At 42.5% G+C, this 23586-nt stretch overlaps 1 protein-coding gene across 4 annotated transcripts in view; it reads left to right on the plus strand.

The window, feature by feature from the left end:
• The window catches only part of CCP110 (centriolar coiled-coil protein 110), a 28343-nt gene extending 6285 nt beyond the window's left edge, over positions 1–22058 (plus strand). Inside the window, exons 4-15 of one of the 4 annotated variants that reach the window (XM_053364469.1) lie at positions 1086–2706; positions 3832–3959; positions 5309–5492; positions 5753–5880; positions 6903–7019; positions 7812–7913; positions 9623–9739; positions 12015–12109; positions 14144–14206; positions 14351–14410; positions 16000–16082; positions 19774–22058. In XM_053364469.1, the coding sequence (XP_053220444.1) occupies positions 1086–2706; positions 3832–3959; positions 5309–5492; positions 5753–5880; positions 6903–7019; positions 7812–7913; positions 9623–9739; positions 12015–12109; positions 14144–14206; positions 14351–14410; positions 16000–16082; positions 19774–19826 (2751 nt within the window). In that variant the 3' untranslated portion in view covers positions 19827–22058. The remainder of the gene's footprint in view (positions 1–1085; positions 2707–3831; positions 3960–5308; positions 5493–5752; positions 5881–6902; positions 7020–7811; positions 7914–9622; positions 9740–12014; positions 12110–14143; positions 14207–14350; positions 14411–15999; positions 16083–19773) is intronic. The other 3 variants (XM_053364470.1, XM_053364471.1, XM_053364472.1) reach the window with 3 other exon arrangements.
• Positions 22059–23586: the final 1528 nt, after the last annotated feature.

Consider the following 23586-nt stretch of genomic DNA (forward strand, 5'->3'; position numbering starts at 1 on the left):
ATTGGCTTCATGAAGGTTTCACCACAATGCTCATGTTGGCCTGTCATTCAAAGCCAAATGTACTCCTCAGCTTTTTAGCTTAGTGCAGCATGGCAGCTAAGCCAAGGTTGACTTAGCATCATCATCCAAACCCAGGATTGTGGTTAAGGTCTCTCTTCCTTAACCACAGTCTAAAACTAATATTTGTCCTATAGAAACCAGTTGTGTTTAAGGAGGAGATACCTTGACCACAACCCTGGTTTGGGGCATGACTCTAAGCAAACTTTGGCTTAGTCAGCATTCCATGCTGACCTGAAAAGGTCTGAACTCCTTTCCATGAGCTGGCATGTTCCCAATGAGCTTACATCTGCCTTACTGCGAAGTGTGAAGCAGGTTAAGTTGACTGGTTTAACACAGGTTATAACAAAAGAGGCAACTTAAGAACATAAATCCTGCTGGATCAGGTCAAAGGCCAATCCAGTCCAGCATCCTGTTATCACATTAACCAACCAGATGCTCATGGGAATCCCACAAGCAGGATCTGTGTGTGACAGTACTCTCCTCATTTGTGATTCCCAGCAACTGGTATTCAAAGGCATAATTGCTACCTAGTCCAGGACCCTAACCATGACACCATATTGGCTCTCTAAAATTAGGAGATAAAAGCTAGATGTGTACACCTAGCACCCGAATCTAGATATGCAAATGCATTTATTCATTTGTTTATTCCTTTGTTTGCTAAGTGAGCAGGCCAGCTGATCTGACTGTTGAGATTCACTGAGCTGTTATAGATGTGCTTAGAAGTCTTCTACGTAACCAGTGAGATTCTTTTCCTTTTACCAGCAGGCGCAAATGCCTTAAAAACTTGCTTCTGACATTCTATTTCGTTCTACAATCCGTTTGATGTGCTTTGTTCTTTGGAGTGGAATGGGTTAAACTGTTCCAAAAACATTAAAACCCCTATGAGTGTGTGGAATTGGGTGTATGTGTTTTGGATCCTGGCCTGTCTGCCTGCTCCATACATTTTTTGTACCTGTTCTAGTAACTTGTATTTATATAACTTTTAACATCTGAACAGCCTACATCATTCTTTTCCCTCCTTACAGATGAAGCAATCGTCCATTAAAAGTGATTTGGATCAGCCTGACACAGAGAACCTTCCTTTGGATTTAGAATCCAAAGTGTTGAATGGCTTTGTAATGCAGCCAGACAGCATTTTGCCAAGTCCTGTTGTTCTTAGTGAGCCTGCAGAACCTGAAACGGCACCAGAGGTTGAGCCAGCAGACTTACACGTTGCAGCAAATGGGAACTCTCCTGGAGTAACTGAGGAGTTTATCCCTCATAAACCAAAGGACATTTGCTCTAGCCCCTCTGAAAACCCATCTTCCCCCAAAGGTTTATTTTCCAATCCAATAAACCTCTCGTCTTCAAGCGATACTGTAAAGAAAGGAGGCATTGAGACGGTGTCCCCTGATGCAGAAGGCCCAGATCCTTACGTCATGAGTCTGCAGAACCTCCTGAAAAAATCCAAAGAGTACATACAGAGAGAACAGACCAGGCGTAGCATGCGAAATAGTTCAAAAAGAAGTGGTGGTGAAAGCCATTCAGACAAAGAAAATGATGCTGTGAAAATGAGTGACTCAGTGAAAGAGAGGGGCAAGTTGATGGGCAGAAGTTGTATGGTCACATCAAATATGACTAAATCCAATACTTCTTTGCAAAGTACCTCAGTCCCCAAAAGTAGTATGGGTGTGGTAGCATCGCCCAGTTTTTCTAAAGTGGATATACCAATGAGATCTGGCACGCCTCCTGTTTTGGATTCGGATTCAGATGAAGACATCAAAACCACCTTTTTCTTTGAACGTGACAGTAGCATTCTCAGAAGCTTCACAGGTTCTTACTCAAAACTACCCAGTCCAGAGCCAAGTGTGAGCCCCAAAATGCACAGAAGACGCCCAAGGCCTTCTTCAATGGGGCACATTGTCATTAGCAACCCAATAAACGCGTATGAATTAAGCCCTAAAGAAAAGGGAAGAGCTGTGGACTTGGTCACTCAAGACGCTGGTGACCGGCAAATTGCTTCCGATCCTATGCCAAAACTGACTCCAGATTTTACTCTTGCTTGCCCCGGCAAAATGCACACTTTTCACAGGAGCTCTTCGGACATCTGCGATGAATTGGTGGTTGGCAAACAAAATCAAGTGTGCCAGGTTTCTGTTGCTCAACGAGAGAACAAAAGGTTCTCGGTCGGTGCCACAGTAGAAGGAGAGTCTGTATTAGATAGAACAAGGGCATCGGGTACTTGCCTGTCACATCCAAGTCCACAGGAAGTTCATGTGGTCAGTTGTCCCATTACAGCGCAAAATACAACAAATGTCAACGTTGACAAGCAAATCGGCCTGTTGGAGAAAGCCAAATGTGGTGTGCCCACGGAACTCAATAAATCTTACGATGTCGAAAAGCCATCTCCCTTACTAATGCAAACACAGCATAGGCATCAGATGGATACCCCAAATCTCTCTCCTGGAAATGAGCAGACTTCAGAGAGCGGGATTGAAAAGGTGAAACGTAGGCTTGAGCTGGATGCGGATAGCATGCAGAAGGAAAACGTGCCGTTCGTTGCGACAGCAGAGAGCAGCGCACGAGAGCGACGGCTGCATGATCAAAGGTGTCCCGAGGGATCTGTGTCTGGTGCCAAGAGTGAAACATCAGAAAGGAGTGCCATTGGTGAGAGAATGCACTTTGTAGCAAGCCTTGGTTGGATTGACTAAGATCTGTCCAGAGGGTACTTTTTATCAGCCCACTTGGGTTTGTAGGTTAGGAGCAGTTCCAGGGTTAGAGGGCCCACAGCAAAGTGCTATCTGGTGGACCCCATCCAATGTCGGCAGCCCCACCCCCAAGCTGCAAGTTTCCCTGGTGGTAGCATCAAACATTTGAGAAGCTGCCATTTTAATTCTTACACAAGGCCCTGGAGGGATGCTATGTCAGGCACTCCAGGGCATTGCGAGAAACTTAAAATGGCAGCTCATAGCTGCTTGGTGTGGCAGGGTGCCTAGAGAAAGTGTTGGCACTAGGGGGGCCCTTCTAGAACTCTAGCAGTTGTGTGAGTGTGTTGATGCCTGGCCTGTCTGTAGACTTGCAAGCTTTTCACCTTGATCCAAAGCTGTTAGGTGACAGCAAGTCCCATAAGTTTCAGTTGGGCTTCACTTCAAAGTCAGTAGGTTTTGGATTGCAGCTTTTGAGTAGCAACAAACACTTCAGGGAGGATTTTTCTGAAAGCTAATCGGAGCAGCCAAAGCTGGCTTTAATCAGACCATCTCTAATACCTACAGGATTACTATTTTTTTAATGAAAAGCCTTAGGAGAAACCAGTTAACAGTCACTTCAACAATTGCAAGGGGGCTTTCTTTTGCTATGTCATAAACGTTGAAACCTCAGTTTTTCCAATGATTTAAAAATCTATAAATAAGAATTTGGTCCCATGTTGATTATTTTAGGAGTACTAAGGGGCTTAGGCCCATAAAAGGGTAGAAATGTGGGGGAAATGCTGATTGCTGTATGACTCTTAATCACAATATATTGGCAGAAACAGGCAGCATCCATAAAAGGATGGGAACAAACAACCTGGTGTAGGCTGTTAACGTATAACATTTCTCATTATTAATGTATAAAATTTCTCATTATAGAAGCATACAAAGGCCTAGGATCCGTAGAAAAAGGCAAACTCACATGAGGGGATGGTCAGAATTTGTTCTAAAAAGGGTTTCGAAGACACTTTTGTGTGATGCAAGAAGCCAGGTTTCCTTTTCAATCAATCTTAACAGTCGCTCTCTGTATGTTTTCCCTTTCTAGGAGAGGAAGCTCTAAAGCAGAAAATGCTGGCCTTTGAAGAACTGAGGAAGAGACTTGAAGAACAGCATGCTCAGCAACTCTCCTTATTGATAGCTGAGCAAGAAAGAGAACAAGAAAGGCTGCAGAAGGTGAGCAGCCAAGATAAAATATCTTAAGTGGAGACCTTTGACTCTGTTCTGTACAAGCTGATGGTGTTTCTGTCTCTTGGTACTGCATCCAAAGTAGCCACAAATCTAAACTGAGAGCAGTTTGGGTGGGAAAAAAACTCATCTTCATCTTGGTTCCGAACGAAAGTTAAGCATGCGCATTAGCCTCCAGGTAGAGCAATTCTCTCCATTATTAAAACACTGCAAAATAAACACCAGGTCATGTCGGTGGGCTATTTTAATACTGAGATGGAAAGGGCTTCCCAGGAGGCTGTGGCATAACTAATGTATGCTTTCAGAGTTGTGTCCAAAAGGCAATAAAAGCTGTTGGGAATCGTTCCATGAGCAGGAGGCAGGCAGTCGCTACACTCAGTGTGTGTCTGCCGCCAAACACATTTGCATTAGCAAATGGAGAGACTTCAGGCAGTCAGGAACAAGGAAGGGATGAGTTGGGTTGGGTCTGCAGCAGCAGAAGCTCACATGGGCTGGGATATTGTCTGCTTGTGGTGCTGAAGTTAAGATTCCAGGATGAAAGACTCTCTACATACTGTATGTAAGCCGCACTGTGCTTATCTGAGAAGGTGTGTGTGTGTTTAGGTATGAAAATAAATAGAGCACTTGACAAGTTCTTGTGCACCCTAAGAGGTCCTATTAGAATCCTTAAAATTTTGGTGGTGGAGAAGTGAGGAAGCACTTAAGACTGAAGATGCAGGACCTGAGTACAACAGCACGGTCTCTGCTCTGAATACCCATTAATTGCTATTCAGAGGTAAACGGACCCTGTAGTTTGAACACGGCTAGCAGCCATTCCTTTTTTCTGCCTGATCATACCATGGATTCCTTATTGTGATGCCAAAAAGCTATTTGTAGGCTCCTTCCAAATTTGCCCATTTTGTGGGGGGAATTAACTCTGGGACCTACAGGGCCCCCTGTCCATTTTTAATCCCACTCACTGATCCTGATAACAATGAACGATATATTTTAAAACTGCAAATAGTATAGAATAGCCAATTGAAAAGTCTTTTGGACGGCAGCCTTGAAGATTTGCATTTCTGGCTGTGCCTGCTGTTGGGCTTCATCTGTGCTCACTTTCATATGCGGCCCCCTGATAGTTGATTTTTTAAGACAGACTTTAGGGTCTACATAAAGGCTGCCAGGAAGGCAGCCAAGCAGAGTGTGCAGAGGAGGAGGTTCCACAAGTGTAGGGTCACCGTTGCATGTAGACAGACCAACTGATTGGCGGCCATTTGGGGTATTGTTTGTGAAGGTTTTAATAGAGGCATTTCCATTTTTTGTTGTTGTAACACCATCCATTTTTTTCCACCCTTCAGGAGATAGAAGAACAGGAATGGAGACTTAAAGGGGAGAATAATGCAATTGCTGAAACGGACATTCCCCAAATTGCTATTGGCAGTGGGAAGGATTTGGAATGGAGAAGGATCAGTGACACTCGCTTGTTGGAATCTGTGCTGACTCGAGTGGAAACCATCCACAGCACAAGCTCAGAGAGTGCTGGTAAAAATGGAAAGCGTATTGATTTTCATATGCAACCTGATTTTAAATAATCCATGAAGAACGTGCTCTTTAGATCAGCCTTAATTTTTAATGGAATTTTATGTGCTGGCTACATGGAGATTTTAGGAGCAAAAAGTAATTCTTTCCTTCTCTTCCCTGCTTCCTCCCACCCCACCCCAAAAATGAATGAGTATGAAAAACATGGGCATTTCTTCTGGATATTCATTTGCTTAATCATGATTTAAACTTTTTAAATGCAGGTTTTGCCAATACCACTATGCCTGGTTCGACCGCTGAATCTCCATTCTACCTTTGGGAACCACCAGCAAGTGGAAAATCAGTTTTAACAACCAGGTCCATTAACAGGAGTAAAATGAGATGGTCTCAGGTGGGGAACTCATTATTTACAGGAGTATATAATAAAGCTTTGATGAAAAAGCTATTTTATTTGAATTCTGCTAATATTCTATGTACTTTTTAAAGTCAGTGTTAATTGCTTCCTCCTCCTCCACCCCTTTCAATATGCCATTTCTGTTAAATGTAAATACAGACTCCATGGGTTGTAGCCAGTGTTAGTCCTACTCAGAGTAGACTCATTGAAGTTAATGGTCATGATTGATTTATATCTATTATTTTCAGTAGCTCTACTCTGAATAAAGGTTAGTTCAGTCCAGCCTTTTGACTCCAGATTTGGCAAAGAGAGCAACAAAATGTGATAAATCTTGGACAGTGTTTGAACTCCACTCTTCTAATTTTGTTAAAAGCAATGCCATTTTATGGAATAGTAAGTGTACAATTGTAGAAATAGTTTCATTGCTTTTAGTTCACTGAGCTCACTTGAAATTTTCTGTTATTGTACATGGCTTAAATCACTTTCGATGTTCATAAATGTGCAAATTACAAAAACGGATAAATGTAAAATGAACTTAAGAGTCATGCTGGCTCAGAACGAAGGCCAGTCTAGTCCAACATTCTGTTCACAGTAGCCAGTCAGATACTTACTAGAAGCTGCAAGCAGGACAAGCACAAATTCTCTCTCCCTAGTCACATTCCCAAGCAACTGGTATTTGGAGACACCTGAGTTCTGGAGACAAGAGAGAGCTTTCACTTCCAGCAGCCATTGATGGCCTTACCCTCCATCAATTTAATCTAATACCAATCAAGTTGGTGGCCTTCACTACATCTTGTAGCCAATTCCATAGTTTTAACAATGCACTCTGTGAATAAGCACTTCCTATCCTGAATCATCCAACATTCAGCCTTGTTGGATGACCCCTGGCTCAACCTGGATGCTACGCAAGAGGGAGAATACCTTCTCTTCTTCCTTGCCATTCATAAATGTGTGTGTGTGGCAGGCGGGAGCATATCAACTCCTGATTACACGGTACCATCTTACTCTTTCTCTTTAAGGTATACAGCCCTGAGATGAAAAGAAAATTGAACAAGATCTCTGCTCTGGCAAAAGGATTTCTAACTCGCAGGCTCTTGCAAACAGAGAAGCTGAAGCAGCTTAGGCAAACTGTGAAAGTAAGGAGCCATCTGCAGTCCGCCCTTATGTGTAATCAACACTGTGCATGTGGTTTTCTTTTTATCTGCAACAGCCATTTTACAAATTAGAGATTCCTTTCTGAAACTTGAGCCGCTGCTGCTTCCCTCTTCTGTTTTGCCCAGCTGTTCTTTATATCCCCCACCCCACACATCAAGCCCTCCTGTCTTTTCTCCTCCCCCAGCTCCTTCTCCAGTTCTCAACCAACACACACACTACCCACCAGTCTTCTGTGAGTCTTAATCCCCACTTCTGGAAGGCTGCAGGTTTTTCGACCGCTGCCCCCTCCATGACACAACACCAGAACGAGAGTCTCTGGCAATCAAAGTAGCTTTTTAAACAAATCGTAGTTTTACTTGTGAAGTGCAGATTTCGATAGTATGACCATGTATTTAGTATCGGTTAAAAAAAGAAAAGCTGCAGAATATAGAGCTGTGTGCACAAGATCAGGAGGCCTTGAATAGAACAATTTCACTAAACCAGGGATGGGGAACCTGTGACCTCTCAGATGTTCTTGAACAGCCTCGGCCAGCGTGACCAGTGATAAAAAATGATAGTAGTTGCATTGCCAACGATATCTGGAGAGCCATAAGGTCCTCCATCTGTGCATTAAGCCTGGCGTGGAGTAATTTCAGCTGATGCAATAGATCTTCTCCTACATCTCATAGCCCTGTAACCTCTTCCCCCCAATCTGCTGGTGATTTGCTCTTTAATTCAATAGGAAATGAATTTTTCCCCCGTTGTTGAGCCAGACATGTGTGGGTTTTTCTTAGGACACAATGGAATTCATTAGAAACTTCCAGTCAGAAGCTCCGTTAAAGAGAGGAAGTGTTTCAGCTCAAGATGCTAACCTGCAGGAGAGAGTTGCAGCTCAGGTGATGTACAGTCTGAAATGCACACCTTTATGAGTTTATGTTAGTGAAATTTATATTATTTTACTGTATGTTTGGCCTGCTTTTCAGATAGTTATTGTCTTCCAAGGCAGATCACATCCTTTTCTTGAAGAATAAGAAGACAGGCCCTGCCCATCTGGTTTACAAGGAAAAAGCAATGAGGCACAAGGAAACTGGGTGGGGGGAGATCAGGTCTTCAAGGCCAGAACTTGCTGATGAGCTAGAAGCAGTTTGGCCCTGCTCACCTGTCCTTGCTGGTGTTCTTACTTCATTATCTATTGGTGGCTTTTCTTCCTTTGGCTGATACCAGATTGTCCTTCCCCTTTGATTCTGCAGTCCCAGGGCAGATACCCATAAGAACCAAGTGTCCTTTCAGGCAGGAAGAAGGAATGCGAACTGCATGTAACTACTTTTTCTCTGTCAGACATTGAATTTGAATGTCGACTTCTACATTGGGTCAGCATACGTCATGGGGCTGTAGAAGTTGAAGCCTCTTGGTGCAAAAAAAGAAAAAGAGGTTTATTGGGCCTAATGGGTTTCAATTTCAATTAGACTCTTCATTAGGGCATTATAAAAGAAAACACCGTTCTCTTTTACAAAGTGTTAACAACCTGTTGGGCCTAATGAATCAATTTTGTGCATTTTGAGGGTTTTTTCTTCTGTTTCCTGCATTAATGCCTCCTCTCCCTTTTCCCCCTTCCATATGCATCATGCCAAGACACAGTTTAGAACTCCAACAGTGGTTTGAACTTCCAAACGTGCAAGAGCCAATCCATGGTTTGGAGCTGCTTGGCATTCCTGTGGCTCCCAGAGGTGTTGGATCATAAATGTAGTTTGTCGGTTCAGATGTCTCCACAAACCATGACTAGTGCAAACCATGGTTTGCAAAAACCACTTCAAACCATGTTTCACTAAATTTGTTTTATTGACTTACTGCAAACAATGGTTTGTGAATTCTGACATAATGCCAAACCGTAGTTGAGCATCTTTCAACCATGATTTGAGAAGATGTCTAAACCTCTGATGTAGGGATACAGATATTTTGACACTTAGAGAATTCTTCCTTTGGGCAAATTATCTCATCCCTTCTGTATATTCTAGCCCTGAATGGCTTCTCAAGAAAGGCACAAGATTGTCTCTCCATCTTGTGCTCAGCTTAGTATCAGTGCTTAGTCTCAGTTTCTCCAGATGCTACACACCCTGAGTCATTTAGGGAAGCTTTTAATGTTTGATGTATCACAGTATTTTAATATTCTTTTCGAAGCTGCCCAGAGTGGCTGGGGAAGCCCAGCCAGATGGGCGGGGTATAAATAAATTATTATTATTATTATTATTATTATTATTATTATTATTATTATTATTTGAGATCCTGTCTGTATGGGATCTAGTTGTTCCGCAGAAATAACTAAATGGCACACTTTAAAATATTTACTTGCCTTTTATTTTATGATTAAGTTATTTATTACATTTTATATAACCCCCAAGCTCAGATGGTTCTCCCCTCCCCATTTTATTTTCACAACAACCCTGTGAGGTAGGCTGAGAGACAGTGACTAGCCCAGGATTATCCAGTGAGTGTCATGGCTGGGTGGGAATTCAAAGCCTGGTCTCCCAGCTCACAGTATAACTCTGTTACACCACACTGGCTTTCATTGCCATTGCATTTCATAGGTGTTTCTTCTCTCCCACAGTTGCGAGCTGCTTTGTATGACATTCATGATATCTTCTTCAAAATGGAAGTGTCTGAGAGAATGAGTATCCTGAGTCATGATCGAGAGGTTCGCAAAGAAAAAATGCTCCGGCAACTGGTGTGTTGCAGCACTGCTTAATTTAAGAATATGTTTAACTAGTTTTTGCACTAATACATTTTTTCCCCTCTTGTGACCCTGAATTGCTCATATTACTGGTTGCTTTCAGGTGAAAATGGTTGGTCAACAGTTGTGTGCATGAGAAATACTTTTTTATTTCCCTCTTCTTCCAGGGAGCTCAGGCAAATCATCAAATAACAACACATCTGATAAAACACTATTCAACCAATTTTTATTTTTTTTACCCTGCTCTTCAGCCAGAAAGGCTTACATGTAACCAAAACAAGACAGCCTTTATTTATGCTTACAGTCTAAATAATGATAATGATAAACAATAATAAATACAGTCTTAAAAAAATTACAGTCTAAAAAAGTACAACACATGAGGAAAAGGGGAACAGGAGGGAAGAGGAAAATCAAAACTCGGCACCAATTTCTAAGCAGATGTGTTTCTTTATCAACTAGCTGGTATAATTCAGGGACAGGAGGTGCCCGATGGAGCTGCAGCTCCAGCAAAGCTGATGAAATGAGCCTTGCTTCCTATCTCTTCCACTCAGGCACTCTGATGAGAGTTGAGGGAGACGAGGCCTGACGTTAAAGCAGAACAGAAGGGGCAAGCTCTACCTCTCAGCTCTCCCATTGCTGGAAAGCTTAGGAGAACCATTGGTCCTCATGGTCTAGTTTTCAGTGCAGAGCCTTTATTTACTTACTTATTTTATTTAGGGAGGATCATTCCATCAGGTGCGCCCCCACCGGCAGTGTGAAGGGGTGGAAGCCTAGATGAGACATAAGCTCACGGTCCTGCGTGGGGCATAACAACAACAACAACAACAACAACAATTTATTATTTATACCCCGCCCATCTGGCTGAGTTTCCCCAGCCACTCTGGGCGGCTCCCAATCAGTGTTAAAAACACTACAGCGTTACATATTAAAAACTTCCCTGAACAGGGCTGCCTTAAGATGTCTTCTGAATGTCAAGTAATTATTTATCTCTTTGACATCTGATGGGAGGGCGTTCCACAGGGCGGGCGCCACTACCGAGAAGGCCCTCTGCCTGGTTCCCTGTAGCCTCACTTCTCGCAATGAGGGAACCACAAGAAGGCCCTCGGCGCTGGATCTCAGTGTCCGGGCTGAACGATGGGGGTGGAGACGCTCCTTCAGGTATACAGGACCGAGGCCGTTTAGGGCTTTAAAGGTCAGCACCAACACTTTGAATCGTGCTCGGAAACTGGGAGCCAATGCAGATCTCTCAGAACCGGTGTTATGTGGTCCTGGCGGCCACTCCCAGTCACCAGTCTAGCTGCCGCATTCTGGATTAATTGCAGTTTCCGGGTCACCTTCAAAGGTAGCCCCACGTAGAGCGCGTTGCAGTAGTCCAAGCGTGAGATAACTAGAGCATGCACCACTCTAGCAAGACAGTTCGTGGGCAGGTAGGGTCTTAGCCTGCGTACCAGGTGGAGCTGGTAGACAGCTGCCCTGGACACAGAGTTAACCTGCGCCTCCATGGACAGCTGTGAGTGGGGCAGTAATATTCCCACTGTTCTCTAGGCTGCCACAAACATTCCTGATCTAGGCTTCCACCCCTTCACACTGCCTTTGGCTGATTAAACAGTTTATGGCCTTTTAAACTGTGTTGGGGGGTATTGTTTTTGTTTGTTGCTACGTTATATATTTTTGAGTTTTTATATTGTAAACCGCCTGGTGATCATCAGATGAAGGGCAGTATAGAAATTTAACAAATAAAAGCGATAAATAAATAAAAACACATAGGGAAACAATTCTCTCCAATAGCAAAGCTAAGCTGGTCATTGCTAACAAGGCTGTAGGGGAAATGGGCCACTAATAAACAAGGGGGCAGTATCTACATCACTGAGGAAAATCCAAAACCCAAGTTTGCAGAAATTCAAAAAGCATTTAGAGAGAGAAACCTGTAAGGACAGCCAAGTCTCCCAGCAACAGATAAATGATTATATCCCATGTAGGGCAGAACCCGTCTTAAATTCAGTTCGGACCCCTGAAATCCTCTGGGAACATTAAGCAAGCATAAAAAAGTAATATATGAATGTAAGAACTGGATTTTTTTGGAGATTCAATTACTAAAAATGTGTGGAACTGGGGGGAAACCTCAAGCACCATCTTAAGTGTCTTTATGCAGGATAAAGTCCCATTATGTGTACTGCAGCTTTTAGAACATTATGTGTACTGATTATGCTTTGGTCTGAATCTAGGTTTTATTAATAGTAATACTAATATCTAAAATTGTCCTGCGTAGGATAAAGCAAAGGGCCCAAGAGAGAGAGCAACACTTTCTACAGCTACACAGAAGTCTCTGGACAGGAAGAAATATATGAAGTATGTGGGGAAACGGTAAAGGAAGCATATACTGGTGTATTTAGATGTGCATGGCTAGATGTGTGGGCAGAATAGCCTGTTGCATGTTAAGTCGTCTGTGATTCTTGTGAAAGGGAAGGAAACAAGTTAAGTTTCTGTTCTAACATTTTCCTGCCTCATACTTCTTTAGTGATGTATCATGATCGGCATAAACTTAGGAATCGGAACTCTTGTTGACGGATAAATTCAGGATGTTCTTCCATATAAAATAGTTAGAACATTTGCCAGATTCTTTCTTCAGGGTGCATCCAGCTAAGTTCTGCTCAGAGTAGACACACTGAAATTGATCCAAGGTACAGTTGTACCTTGGTACTAGAACACCTTGGTATGGGTACGTTTTGGCTCCTGAACGCCACAAACCCAAAAGTGTGTGTTCCGGTTTGCAAACGTTCTTTGGAAGCTGAACATCTGATGTGGCTTCCGATTGAGTGCAGGAAGCTCCTGCAGCCAATCGGAAGCCATGCCTTGGTTTTCGAATGTCGAATGGACTTCCAGAACGGATTCCGTTCGAGAACCAAGGTACGACTGTACTCACATCCATTTTCTTTAGTGGGTCTGATATCTCCCAAATAGTTCATATAAATAAGAATCTAGATTTTTGTTGTTGTAGCCAAGTTGCACACCCCTCTAGCTTTTCCCCAGTTTATTCTGGTCTGCTGAGCAAGTGGGTTGCTGCAGGTATTTGCACATCTCTTTAAAGTAGGCCCTTATCTTTCTCCTACCTTACACCCCCCCCTTGTCCTTTGCCCCTTTCCTTTGCCCTTTCCATACATTCTGCCCTGCAGCATGGTTAGATGTCAGTTACTGCAGAGGGATTGAAGCCAGACTGTCTGGCTTCTGGATCACTACATTAAGAAATAGAGTGAGGAAGAGACTATCAGGAAGCAAATTACATGCAAGTTATCTAGAGAACTGGTAGCAAAACATCTGTGAGCATATTGGATATGCTTTCTTCTTCCAAGGTGACTGGGCTGCATTCGGAGAATGTTCTCTGCTAACCATGCTCAGCCATTTCCCTGTGATCCTTGGAACACATTTTTCCTCCCTGGCACAAATTTCCCCCTTAGCCTAGGGTGGATCAGTTCAGCACCAAAATTAACCATGGCTAAGACTAATCAGTGTGTCTCTTGAGCAACCCACTCAAAACAGGGTTTAAATCATGGTTATAAGTTCCAACCCTGGTTAGTCTTCACTATGATTAAGGTTGTTACCAGCATTGTGTCTTGATCCCAGCAAGACCATGGATCATTGCTGATACACTAAATGCTTGGAGCAACTTCCTGTTCAGTGTTCGGTATTACTGTACAGTGGTACCTCGGGTTAAGTACTTAATTCGTTCTGGAGGTCCGTTCTTAACCTGAAACTGTTCTTAACCTGAGGTCCCACTTTAGCTAACGGGGCCTCCTGCTGCTGCCACGCCGCCAGAGCATGATTTCTGTTCTCATCCTGAAGCAAAGTTCTTAACCCGAGGTACTATTTCTGGGTTAGCAGAGTCTGTAACCTGAAGCATATGTAACCTGAAGCGTATGTAACCCAAGGTACCATTGTACTCCCTTGTAGAAAAGGGATGGGGAACCTTCTTGGCCCGTGGGCCAGCTATTTATGTCCCCACCCGCATAGGCCGATTTTGCCAGGTGAGGGATGAACACCTTTCAAAGCGCAGTGCTTCACAAACACCTGGCAATCAGCGCTTGGGAAGTCAGGCTCTTGGAAAGTGCTGTGCAAGAGGCTTTGCAGGCACTCTAGCAATGGGCAGGGACTGCAAAGCCCCTTTCACCCAAGCCCCATCCTTCCTTGCCCCACACAAGGGGGACAGTGGCTGTAGAGCCAAAGGAAGAGGCCTCATAGGCTTGCAGGCTGTAGGTTTCCCTCTTCTTTGGTAGAGCATTCACATTTCTGACTTTCCTTGTTTAGGTAGCTGTGGGAAATAAAACCAAATATTTACTTGATTTCCATCCCACCATCCCAGTAGCTCTTTTGCATATATCTGTGTATTTTATTTTTCTGTAGGCCTTCTGAAATGGGAATGCCAAATAAAAAAACAATTTTGAAACAAAAGACGCCAGAAAACAGGTTTGTAAAAATAGTATTTTTAAAAATCTTTTCCCCTGTGCAGTATATAATGGTTACTTTATTTTTGTCCCTATGACTTTTGCTGCTCTCTAGGACTATAGTTTGTCTGATTGTAAGATTCTAATGATAACTCTTCCTTTACAGAGTTCTTCAGCCAAACCAGGGTCAAAATGCTCCTGTTCAAAGACTCCTTTACAGACAAGGGTAAGAGCACACTTACTTTCTGTAGCTGAAATGCATTTTATTTTTTTGTTTATTGCAATTACGAGTCACTTTCTGTGAAACACACCGAAAAGATTTAACAATTAAAAAGCAACAATAAAGAATTGTTTTCTGCACTTTTGCACTTGTTTCTCAAATAGTACCTAACCATCGTCTGGCTACAGCTCAATGTGTGTCTGGAGAAGATGACTTGGGTTTACAAAAGCCATGTGTGATGTGTATTTTTCAAGGATGAAAGAGTATTTAAAAATATTATTATTATTATTATTATTATTATTATTATTATTATTATTATTATTATTATTGTTATTGTTATTATTAATAATAATAATAATAATATAATGGAGACGTAGTACATATTGCGGGGGAAGGATCCAGGCTAAAATCCACTCTGAGGAGTATTGCTTTTGTTTGCCTGAAAGAAAAATGGATACAGTCCCCAAATGGGTTAGATGGTGCCTATTTTATTGGACTAGATGGAATTAGAGTAATAGCAGAACACTTCTTCCTGAATAAGTTGTACAGTCATACCTTGGATCCCGAAAGCCTTGGTACTCAGACGTTTTGGCTCCCGAATGCCGCAAACCTGGAAGTGAGTGTTCTGGTTTGCAAACGTTCTTTGGAACCTGAACACCCGACAGGTCTCCATCTGAACTATTAAAATTGGATTTAATTTCTGCCAAGAGAATTATAACTCACAAATTAGAGGAGATGGATTTACAATTTAATATTGCGACAGGTGGTGGCACCTGTTCGCCGATAAACCTTGGCTTAATACCACCAACGAAACTTCCATCTTATTTAACTACCTTATCTGTGGTGACGCACAGGTATGCCTTTATAAAGGCTAGATTCAATGTTTTCCCTTCAAACGTGTTGGGTAACAGACTCTCCAACGGACAGATCTCACTCCTCTGTGACTGTAAAAGTGGATCTATAGAATCGTTATATCATATAATCTTCTGTTGTCCATTACATTCGGCCTCACGGTCCAAGTTTCTGGCCCCATATTTATCGAGAATTGCTGACGGACCTCAGGAAGCCCAAATAATATACTTATTAAACGACGAAGATACAAGTAGATCCCTTGCAGTCGCTAGATACCTGATTAATGTTTTATTTCAAAAGAGGAGAAATGGATCACTGTATGACTCTGACAGCTTAGCTAAACTTAAGAACCATCAATAAGTGCCAGAACTAAGACGCATACCCCCCAAAATCCGATGGATTTGAATTGCGGTTTACATAGAGGGAGCTTATTGTGTGTAGTGTTTACTTAACTGAAGTAAAATTGGTTTTATATGGGTGTTTTAACTTGGAACTGTTTAAATTGTATTGTTTATGGATAAATTTTGATGTATTGTTTTCGATATGGGCCAATGGCCGCAATAAATCTATAGATAGAGAACCATAGTCGGGAATAAACACGTGAATCAACTGGTTGGGGTTATTTATTGTATTGTTGTGGAACACTCTGGCAAAGAAAGATTTTTGATTATTGTTGTTGTTTTTCGAAACAGCATTTTAGCTTGGATGCAAGTGACTTATTAACTCCTTTTATATTCAATCAGAACCCCTAAGACCTCAGTGAAGGGGGCTGAGCAAAATAGAAAGAAGCCCTCAGAGAGCAGAGTGTCTAACAAGGCCCTTTCAGGTGTGTAAAAAAAAAGTGTGCTTGGATCTTATTTAACAAGGAAAAGAGTAAGTTGTTCATATAAAGAGGCTTAAGTAGCATACGTTTCTGCAGTTGCTGCACCAGCTATGCTCTAGCTCTGCTATACTAACCCTGACTGAAATTAATGCAAAGCATAGTTGTGATCATCCAACTGCATGAATAGAATAGATTCATTTTAGTCCACTTGCACACTCCAGCATAATCACACTTGGAAAAGCTTCAGATACAGAGCATTCCTAATTTTTTTAATGGTATGTATTCCTGTTTTGCATAGATAACCTGCAATTAATACTCTTGGGGTGCCTGAATACTATTGTGCTTTAAAATAAATAAACTTCCTGGCTGAAACACACGTACACTCCTCACTTATATTATTGTGCATGATTGCTCCATATGTAAATATATATTGTTCCATAAATATACACATGTATATTTATATATATGTGTGTGTGTGTGTTTATATAAAAAATATGGTGAGTAAAAAGTATTGTTTTACCATATATTCTACTAATAATGCTGTGCATGCCTATTGTTTTTGAGATCCTTTGGACTGAAGAGTTTAAAGAGGTCAATTTCTATCTGCAAAAAAGGAGGGTAAAATAATGCAGAAAGAATCCTCCCGCTTTTTCCATTGCGGCTGGCTTATTTTGTTTTCACAGTTGTGCCATGAATACCTTGCTTCAGGTATTCATCCTCTTAAAATGTGAATTTTACTTATTTCAGCTGTTTATATACTCCCTTAGTTGAAGGTTCTCAGGTTAGCTCTTCCTTAAGCAATAATTGGCACCAATGGAAGCAGGGATACAAAGACCGGCAGTAAATCAAACCAGCTTGTCACAGTTCCCAAACGCTATAGTAAGCAGCTGTGCATTTGAATAATGGTGTATCGGGCCCAGAAATGGACGAGGACTCTGCCAATAACAGAAGAGGCCCACCTGTTGCCACCTGTGCCACCCATTCCTTCCTCTCCCCCGTCCTGAGGCTCCTGCCTCCTTGGATGGGAGAGAGGTAGCAAAGGACATGGGCTGGCGTTGTGCCCTCTGAGCATTTGAATTTAACACTTGATAAATGCCACTGATTTAGTGCTTTGTCCAATGCTGGTCCTGTGGCAAACAGATAGGTATAGAAAGCATTCCTTAGTGGTAGAAAAGCCCAAGATCACTGAATTGCACCATATGCTACTGTCATTTCCTCCACTTGGAGCATTGCACGTAGCTCTCCATCGTTTGTTTTTAGATCTTTTAATCGTGCAATAATAATTATTTTATTTCTCACGTGCATTTCTTTTCCACTTCCGTAGTTGAAAGCTGATCATCATCTTCAAGCACTGTTTCTGAAAATTAGACCTACAGTAGTGCCTCGCAAGACGAAATTAATTCGTTCCGCAAGTTTTTTTCTTCTTGCGAGTTTTTCGTCTTGCGAAGCACGGTTTCCCATAGGAATGCATTGAAAATCAATCAATGCGTTCCTATGGAAACCGCCTTCAGACCAGGTCCGGGGACAGTCTGTCCCCCGACCTCTTCTGAAGGCTGGGGGGGGGGTGGACAAGGGCTTTTCTTCCCACCGCCAGCCTTCAGAAGGCTGTTCTGAAGGCTGGCGGTGGGAAGAAAAGCCCTTCTCCCCACCTCCCACCCCGCAAGCTCCGGGGACAGGAGGGCTTTCCTTCCGACTGCCAGCATTTTAAAAGCCCCCAGGACAGCGGAGACTTCTCCGTTGTCCCGGGGGCTTTTAAAATGCTGGCGGGCGACAGCTAAGCCTTCGCTCCCGCCCGCCAGCATTTTCAGATCACCCCGGGACAGCGGAGAAGTCTCCGTTGTCCCGGGGGCTTTTAAAATGTTGGCGGGCGGCAGCGAAGCCTTCGCTCCCGCCCGCCAGCATATTCAGATCACCCCGGGACAGCGGAGAAGTCTCCGTTGTCCCGGGGCGATCTGAAAATGCTGGCGGGCGGGAGCGAAGGCTTCGCTGCCGCCCGCCAGCATTTTAAAAGCACCCGGGACAACGGAGACTTCTCCGCTGTCCGGGGCGATCTGAAAATGCTGGCGGGCGGCAGCGATCATTTTAAGATCGCCCCGGGACAGCGGAGAAGTCTCCGCTGTCCCGGGAAGGCAGGCGGGGGGGAGCAAAGACTTTTGCCCCCCGCCGGCCTTCAGAAGAGGTCCAGGACCTCTTGTGAAGGCCGGCGGTGGGCGAAAGTCTTTGCTCCCGATGGCCACCATTTAAAAGAGGTCCCCGGGGATTTCCCTATGGGCTTTCTTCTTGTGAAGCAAGCCCATAGGGAAATTCATTTTGCGAAGCGCCTCCAAAACGGAAAACCCTTTCGTCTAGCGGGTTTTCCGTCTTGCGAGGCGTTCGTCTTGCGGGGCACCTCTGTGTAGGCTTAACATGCACAAATGATCCAAACCTGTGGGTATATTAGGATCATTTCAAGCCCCCACCTGAACTTGGAAGTTCACTGGGTAATCTTGGGCCAGTCACTGCCTCTCAGAGCCGAACCTGCCTCAGAGGCTTGTTGTGAGGATTAAATGTTGAGGGGGGGGGGAATGTCCACACCAAAGACCAAAATAGCTGAATCAAGGCCCAAACAACCATACAAGCAGCCAATCATCCAGTTCACCCTGCCTGATTGAGCATCCAAGCCCAAGTGGGCAAATAACTCCTCCCCTGGGAGAGACCAACTCTAGTCTCTTCTTCCAAACTGAAGGATGGGGCAAACTCGTCCCTGCCCAGCACAAGAATGCTGGTGTTCCAAGTGAAGCAGAAGTCAGTTTTTCTTAGTGAGCTTTGTTTTCTAGGATGTAGCATGTGTGACACTTCCGCCAAAGAAGGTCATGGGGTTTTTTTGAAGAATTTCACACAGATCACTAACTCATCCTCTCTTTTTACTCAATGTGCGCTTCCAATGTTTTGATCCATCTGCTGTTGCCTCAGCTTCCTGCTATTTCAAGACTGTGCAGTTAGAATTTCCACAAAGGAATATTTCTGGATTTGGATACTTTTTATGGCTCTTATCAGGTGTGTTTTCTGCACTTAATGTGAAGGCGTGGATTTCCTATACAGACGCACCTTGGATCTTGAACACCCTGCAACTCAGATGTTATGGCTCCTGAACACCACAAACCTGGAAGTGATTGTTCCACTTTGCGAACGTTCTTTTGGAACCCGAACATCCAGCAGGGCATCCGTGGCTTCTGGTTGGCTGCAGGAGCTTCCTGCAGCCAATCAAAAGCCTCGATTTGGTTTTCAAACGTTTTGGAAGTCGAATGGACTTCTGGAATGGATTCTGTTCAACTTCCAAGGTACGACTGTACTATGGATATAGAAGGCCGTTGCCTGTTCCATCTAATAAGGCCTTGGTGTGGACCTGTCCTGCTTCCTTGAAGTTCAATTATTGAGCGCTGAAGCAGCTGCTACATACAACTGACAACAGAAGAAACTGAAAAATGGCTCTTCGGTGTTGATAACTATTTTTTTGCCATGCATTTATGCACAGCGTGGTTAGTTTTCACATAACTTTTTGAAGGTGTTTATACAATTACAGTTTTGAAATGCAGATTTATAAAGGGATAGTTCATCTGCGTCGGCATTATTACTGCTTGCTTATAACACGCAGTAGGCATTTTAAATAAGTAACACTTCAGTTAAAAAAATGTTCTTTCCCCTTTGCTTTTAGGAGTATATGCCGGAAAAACCCAAAGAAAGAAGCCAAATGTTGTGACAACTTAAGAAGGCAGCATTCTCTTGGCTAAGTGGCTGATCTGTCTGTAATTGTTCTCCACTGGTTCCGGTCTTCCTGCTGTCACACATGATGCTTTGAATCAACAAGGACACAATTTGGAATACAAGATTTCTCAGAGATAGTCGCCAGAATGAAAAGGGAACTGGACAGCCCAACAAACTTGAAGAAGCATTTATCCTGCATGTTTCAACCCTCTCATGTATCCATTAACTTCTACTCGAAACTGTGATCTACATTGTGCATCCTCAGGAAAATATGTATGTGGTGATTCTTAGGAGAACATTTTTGCAAACTTGAACCTGTGCTGCACTCTTTATAGGGCAGCAAATGAACTCAAAATGGCAGTTTGTACATTCTGCATTAACAGTTGTCTATATCATTCTGTATATTTAATTAAACATTCAGCTTCAGCTGTGTTGATTGTCTTTGGCAGCTGCCATGCTTTTAACCATGCATAGCCTTGCCTCAAGTCTAAGCCACTTTGGCCCCACTGAAAGTCAGCGAGGCAAATTTTGGCCTTTCATTGCAGCAAGAAGTGTCAAGCATTTCTGGTGGTTGGCGCTGTTAGCTTCGCAGCATAAATACAGGTGGCCGCTTTCACCTGCCATGGTAAATTTGATTTTTGTAGTAGGCAAATTTGAATGTGCAGTCAGCACCCCCATCTCACCAAATCAAAGCTTTGAATTGCCAGTTTCCCTCCCTAAATACGAAGAGGACAAAAGTGTATATAAAATATAGTAACAACAATTATTTAGGAGGCTTCTTTTGCTACTACACATTTGTCTTTTGTATATATATATATTTCTCTAAATGAAAGGTTTTGGATTTTTTTAATGAAGAAAAGGATACTCTTTCCTCCCATTTGGGGGACAGGATTGTAGCAAATTCCTTTTGGTTTCTGAGGGCTAATCCTCCAAGAAATTCTACTCTTGCTGTTACTGAGGAATAAGAAATATTTGTAAGAATAATGCGTGAATTTTGCAACTTGGCTTTGGCCTTAAATCCAGCTGGATTCCCAGAAAGTGAAATTCTTACACTACCAAAGCCATGTCTGAAAAAGGGACATATTTATGTAAGTTATTTGTACTTGCTGTTTTAGACACGAGATGAATTACTTAGATCTTGGTGTGGCTATGAAATGTCGAATCAAATGCAGTCATGTTGAGAAATGTATAGATCTAATCTGCCAACTGGCATTAGATAATTGTGCTGTAGCTTATCCAGTGCACAGAGAACTATTAAACTTAATTATATGATATTGAATTGGTATTAATATTATGTTAAATATTCAGCGCTTCAGATCTGGCACTACAGTTCTGGCTCAAAATATTATTCAACATAAATTGAAAAAGGATTAAATTAACAATGGGGGGTGACTTTGCATACACACATCTATTTATTCATATGGGGATGGGTGTAAACCTATTCATTAGCTGTATCTTCTAATGCTCTTCTATATCATGCAGTATTTTAAACTGATCTTGTTGGAGAGGCAACAATTTTGATTCAAAAGGATGTGGTGGTGGTGTAGCCAACTGTTCAGCAGTCCTCCAAGCATAGCCTTGTCTCTTGCAGGCTAGCTGTTAAAAGGTTCCTTTTGGTTAATTTACGCAGCGCAATGCAAACACTTAGTTTATTAGATTCCTAAGTAGTTCTTAGAGCTTACTTTTGGCTCATAAAGCTTTTGCATGACTTGAATGTTTTTTAAGGGGGGGGGAGAATAGCATAAGACTTGACAAGCTAAATGAATTTTAAGAATTGCAGATGTTGCCTTGTAGATTAGAAATACACTACCGTTTAATAGATATGCCAGTGCTAAATATTTTTTTTTGCTAGAGCTTGTTCGTTGTGTGCTGTGGTGTTAATTCAGAAGTAAAAATTCTGTAAATAGAAGCAAGTTTTAACATAAAAAGTACAGACGAATTGTTACTTTATTCAGATATCCTAAGTACACTTTTTATTTTTTTTATTTTTTATTTTAAAGTCAACTAAAATGTAAATGTTTCAACTGTCATTCGGCCTTCTATTTACAAGTGCCAGGATCGCTTTTGTAATTTGATATATTTTATATTTATTTATTATATTAATTTTCAGTTCACTTTTTTATTTTGAGTGGAATGCAATATTATAAAATGTATTTTTGTACTTTTCCTTTTCACCCGTTTTGCTTTTTTTCCCCTTAAGCATATTGCACAATAAAACTTTTTTTTATCTTTAAAGTGTATGTGTTTTCTTAACTCAAATTTCTTTTTTTAAAAGAAAAACAGTCTAAGTTATCGGGCATTTCCCCTGTCCCCAAGCTACAGATTAAGTAGCAGAAAGTTCACCAACTTAGTATGAATACTTCAAATGACAAAATATGGCATTCATTGTTGTTGTTTCTCTTCTCTTCTTTCAAGCAGTTGGTCCCTTACCTTTCCCGCCCCGACCTGGCCACAGTGATCCATGCAACGGTCATCTCCAGGCTTGACTACTGTAATTCGCTCTACGCGGGGCTGCCCTTGAAGCTGTCCCAGAAACTCCAGCGGGTACAGAATGCTGCAGCGAGGCTCCTCACGGGGTCTTTGCCATGGGAGCATATTCACCCAGTGCTTTTCAAGCTGCACTGGCTCCCGGTGGAGTACAGGGTCAGATTTAAGGTGCTGCTTTTGACCTTTAAAGCCCTTCACGGCCTAGGACCCTCGTACCTACGGGACCGCCTCTCCTGGTATGCCCCACGGAGAGCCTCAAGGTCCATAAATAACAACACCCTAGTGGTCCCGGGCCCTAAGGAAGTTAGATTAGCCTCAATCAGAGCCAGGGCCTTTTCAACACTGCCTCTGGCCTGGTGTAATGCTCTGCCTCATGAGACCAGGGCCCTACAGGATCTGATTTCTTTCAGCAGGGCCTGTAAGACAGAGTTGTTCCGCCTGGCCTTTGGCTTGGAGCCAATTTGATTCCCTCCCTCCCTCTCTTTCTTTTTTCTTTTCCTTCTCCTCCTGCAATGAGGCTACATTTTAATATTTTAATGTTCCATTATTTTAATGTTGTATTTTATTTTTGTTTTAAAGTTGTAATCATTCATCTTGTTTTTATTATTGCTTGTAAGCCGCTCTGAGCTCAGCCTTGGCTGGGGAGGGCGGGGTACAAATAAAAAATTATTATTATTATTATTCTATTGGACATGAAGAATTAATATCTGAAATTCAGAAATTATTCCAGTATTTTAAACTTTGTAAAGCCAGCAATAAAACATAACAACAACCCCACTCCTAAACAATACCCTGGCCCAAGAGGCAGTCTACCACTGAAGCCACCTGCTGGTTGGCCACTGGACTAGGTGGGCCTTTGGTCTAACCCAGGAAAAGGGTACTTTTTATAGGGGTTTTTATGCACACAGAGACTCCACAGACATTGAGGTACATCTGTTTCTTTGTGTGCATGAAGCCCCCCTTTTTTTTGCTATGGCACATCTCATGGAGGGATTCCAAGCGCTCCTCTCAGAAGAAAGGGGAAAACATTTATAGCATTCAAACAAGTTCACAGCATAACATGTCTGGGGTGGGTGGGTTGTTATTGTTTGCGGTTGTTACGTTATGTATTTTGTATGTTTATCCTGTAAAAACTGCCACTAGACATTCAGATGAAGGGCGGTATATATGATAATTTTAACAATAATAATGTTAATAAATAATAGTATTTAAAGGGCAATTCTTCCCTGCCTGGAGATGGAGAAGGTTGGGACAGCAGGGAATGGAATGTGATGGA

The sequence above is a fragment of the Podarcis raffonei genome, chromosome 14 (genome assembly GCF_027172205.1).
Source record: "Podarcis raffonei isolate rPodRaf1 chromosome 14, rPodRaf1.pri, whole genome shotgun sequence".
Classification (NCBI taxonomy): domain Eukaryota; kingdom Metazoa; phylum Chordata; class Lepidosauria; order Squamata; family Lacertidae; genus Podarcis; species Podarcis raffonei.